The 4028-nt window shown below is 48.0% G+C and overlaps 1 protein-coding gene across 1 annotated transcript; it reads left to right on the top strand.

Moving 5' to 3' along the window:
• Positions 1 to 345: 345 nt before the first annotated feature.
• Positions 346 to 2738, top strand: b3gnt7l (UDP-GlcNAc:betaGal beta-1,3-N-acetylglucosaminyltransferase 7, like). The gene has a single exon (XM_030130220.1). It carries the CDS (start codon positions 666 to 668, stop codon positions 1908 to 1910), a length of 1245 nt encoding a protein of 414 aa, XP_029986080.1. The 5' UTR covers positions 346 to 665; the 3' UTR covers positions 1911 to 2738.
• Positions 2739 to 4028: the final 1290 nt, after the last annotated feature.

Raw genomic sequence — 4028 nt, forward strand, 5'->3', positions numbered from 1 at the left:
CTTGTTTTCTTCAGAATGTTCCTTCTGCTGTTCAGTGCATGTGTCTGGGCTTTGTCCTGGCTGATGTTGTCCCTTTAAAGGGGGACTCAGCTAAGGGGGTTATCACTGGAACAGAGGTGAGGGCTAAAGGGTTCCACAGCCTTCAGAGGAGCATGTGTGACTGAGTGTCATAACTAAAAGTGTAGCAGCTGACTGGTGTTTGTGGGCCTGCTGGACCACCTTCACACTCCTGGAACTCCATGTGCGCTCAACACCTGGTGCGTCTGAGAAACCGAACCCCTGCTGGTCCCAGATCAGTGTGACCGAAGAGGGAGGAGATAAGTGGGAAGGTGGGGGTGGGGGTGGGGGTGGGGGTACTGGTGAGAGCCTGAACCCGGTGCAGCAGCTCTTCCCTCAGTCCGCGCACAGACGGAGCCCGGGGCCATGATGACGCACGGCTCAGCCCAGCAGCACGCACACTCCAGACGGGATGTGACAGTCCGCTGAAGCCGCCGTCATGGACAGCAGGGGCCGGGGGGCCCGGGGGCCCGGGGGACACTCTGTTTGTGCCAGCAACCAGTGTCCGTGGATGGCCACATGAACCTGGGCGGCGGCGCAGGACCGGACCGGGACGCGCAGTTGTGAGCATCAGGTCCGGCATTTGAAGGCCGTTCGGAGCTGGAACCATGGACCCGTTTTTCCGGAGGAAGCGGGTGGGTCTGCTGAAGCCCCTGCTGAAGCCCCTGCTGAGTCTGTCTCTGGTCTTTGCGTCTTTTCTTATGATCCACAAGTTGAAGGTAGCGGAGAAGGACGCGGTGGGACTGAAACCCGTCAGAGCCGAAACCTGGTGCGGATCCGACTGTTTTTCCTTCAAGAAGCCGTTTATGAAACCCGGTCCCGGCTCAGACCCTCCGCCCGCGGGTCTGGATGGAGCCCCGCGCGTCTCCAACGGGACCCCCGCGTCCTGGGACGCACAGGTACTCAACTGCAGCGAGGACGGGTCGGTGAGGACCAAGGACTGGTTCCGGCGCCTGGACCCGCGGTTCCACCAGTTCGTGCTGCACAGACACTGCCGGTACTTCCCCATGATCATCAACCACCCGGAGAAGTGCGCGGACGGACGCGCGCGCCTCCTGATCGTGGTCAAGTCCGTCATAGAGCAGCACGACCGACGGGAGGCGGTGCGTCAGACCTGGGGACGGGAGCACACGGCGGAGGACGGGACGGCCATCCGGACCCTGTTCCTGCTGGGGAGTCCGACCACCGGCAAAGACACCAAGAACCTGCAGAAGCTGATCGAGTACGAGGACCGGATCTACGGGGACATCCTGCAGTGGGACTTCATGGACACCTTCTTCAACCTGACCCTGAAGGAGGTCAACTTCCTCAAATGGTTCCACATCTACTGCTCCGACGTGCGCTTCATATTCAAAGGAGACGACGACGTGTTCGTGAACACCCGCAACCTGCTGGACCTGATCCGCTTTAAGGTGGACGAGCGCCAGGACGCGGAGCTGTTCGTGGGGGACACCATCTCCAAGGCCATCCCCATCCGAAACCGCCAGAGTAAATACTACATCCCCAAGGAGCTGTACGACAAGCCGTACCCTCCGTACGCGGGGGGCGGAGGGTTCCTCATGTCGTCCCCCCTGGCCAGGAGGCTGTTCGCGGTGTCCGAGGCCGTGCAGCTGTACCCCATAGACGACGTGTTCCTGGGCATGTGTCTGCAGAAGCTCAGCCTGAGCCCGGAGCTGCACCCGGGCTTCAGGACCTTCGGCATCAGCAGGCGCAGGGTGAGCCCCATGAACCACGAACCGTGTTTTTATAAAAACCTCATCGTGGTGCACAAACTGAGCGCACAGGAGCTGCTCCACATGTGGAAGGTGGTCCACAAGCAGGACCTGGTCTGCGCACACAGGACCAGTGTATGATGAGGAGAAGAAGCAGAGGAGCAGAGCTGGAACTAGAACAAACACCAAACACACACATGTCAGCTCTTCTCTGGATGTTCAACCACTACAACAACTTCCAGCACATTTCAGCCTGAACACAGCTGAAGGTGTTTGGTCCCATCTGACAGAGAACTGGATCCACCACAGAAGAAGAACTAGACACCTTCAAACCCAAGCAGGACTTCAGGATCTTAGAAAAAAATAACCTTATTTCTAAAGAACTGAAACATAATATGGAATCTACTAAGGAAATGTGGATTTTTACTTGAAAAAAACATTAATGTACTAGATGTGTTTTATTTGATGACGTAACACGGATAAACGTCCAGTCAGATAAGTAGCCCGAACCTTTTCCTGTTCTTCATGTGATCTGTGAACTCACTTCCACACACACAGTTTGCAAACACACAGGTGATTTGTGCAGGATTTGAATACGCAGACCTCCGCCAAGGCAGATCAGTGCCCCCCCATCCCCACCAAAATGTCATCATCTGCTCCTCGTGCCAGTATCAACATTTCCTGAAAATTTCATCCAAATCTGTGCAGAACTTTTTGACTTCTCTTGCACAAACACAGACAAACCAACGCCGATCAAAACATAACCTCCTTGGCGGAGGTAATAAGTGACACCTAATGGGTTATTTCCAAGATACTGATCTGACACTGATGAGAACAACTCTGTTTAGTTATTAATTATCATCAAATAACATGTATCCTATTGAAGAAAAAAAAAAAAACTATAGATGTCAAGATCCCGATCTCATAATTATGAGAAAAGCTCATCAGTGTCACATGATGTGAGGCTTAGTGTAAAAATGTGGGTTTTTACATGAATGTTTGTACATGGATCATTGATATAAAGAAGGGCTCCAGTCTGGCATGTTCTTATGTGTCCGAAGATAGAGCGCTTTATTTGGATATTATTATGAAAACTTCAGCATTTTGTGTGTGAATCCCATCCATGTCATGTCACCTGATAACTCCACATCTGTGCTGAATACAACACCTGACATACAAAAAAAAAAAAAACTGCTCTTTTTTTTTCCTTTTTTTTTTTTTTTGCCACTTCTTCATTTTTTTTTTACAATGGGGTCCATGTTATAGGAAGATAATTTGTATCTAGGTTTAACCCTTACCTTCTACTGATTACAAGATAAGGTGTGTTAATTGTATTTCTGTATTGAATGCAGTCATGGTTTCATTTTTGCAGGAACGTTTAAAACATTCAGGTTTTCAGCCCAGACCTCCAACAGCACTGACTCTACATGATACATTGTGCAAACCCATGCACCCATAGTGGTTTCAGAGCTTATTTAAAGGGACTGGAACTGAAAAAACAAACAAACACAATATTGTCATTATGTAATTTACTATATTGGTTATTTCCAAAGAATACAGGTTTGGCAACAACAAAATTGTCCAGGTCAGCGGCATCATTGGCCCAGGTCCTTAGTGTATATATGTATATATATATGTGTATATATATATATATATATGTATATGTGTGTGTGTGTGTGTGTGTGTATATATATATATATATATATATATATATATATATATATATATATATATACACACACACACACACACACACACACACACACACACATATATATATATATATATATATATATATATATATATATATATATATATATAAGCAGTCCAGTTGAACTTTGGAAACAAAGTCTAAAAAAATGAAGACACCTCTCCAAACGTGCAGACCTGAACCCTACTGTAGTCCAGGAAAGCCAAGCTGCTTGGATTTATTTATTTTCCCACAGGATGATGCACAGACATATGAGCCTGTGCTGTTTCAAAACCATTCCAAAGTATGAAAACACTGCTTTTTTGGTCATTTATCTGCAAATAAATGCTCTGAATCACAACATTGTCATTTGGAATATGAGGGAAACAATGTCAGTCGTTTCTAAAATCACACAAAAAGGTTTGACTCAAAAACACACGTTCACACTTTAGATCCAGGGCCTGGTCATTGTAGACTTCACAGCTGGATGTTCTCTGTTCATTTGTGTCTAATTTACAAACAGGCCAAGAACCAAAGAAACTAAAGGAGTGTGACGCTGTCGATGTACT

The sequence above is a fragment of the Sphaeramia orbicularis genome, unplaced genomic scaffold (assembly GCF_902148855.1).
Source record: "Sphaeramia orbicularis unplaced genomic scaffold, fSphaOr1.1, whole genome shotgun sequence".
Classification (NCBI taxonomy): domain Eukaryota; kingdom Metazoa; phylum Chordata; class Actinopteri; order Kurtiformes; family Apogonidae; genus Sphaeramia; species Sphaeramia orbicularis.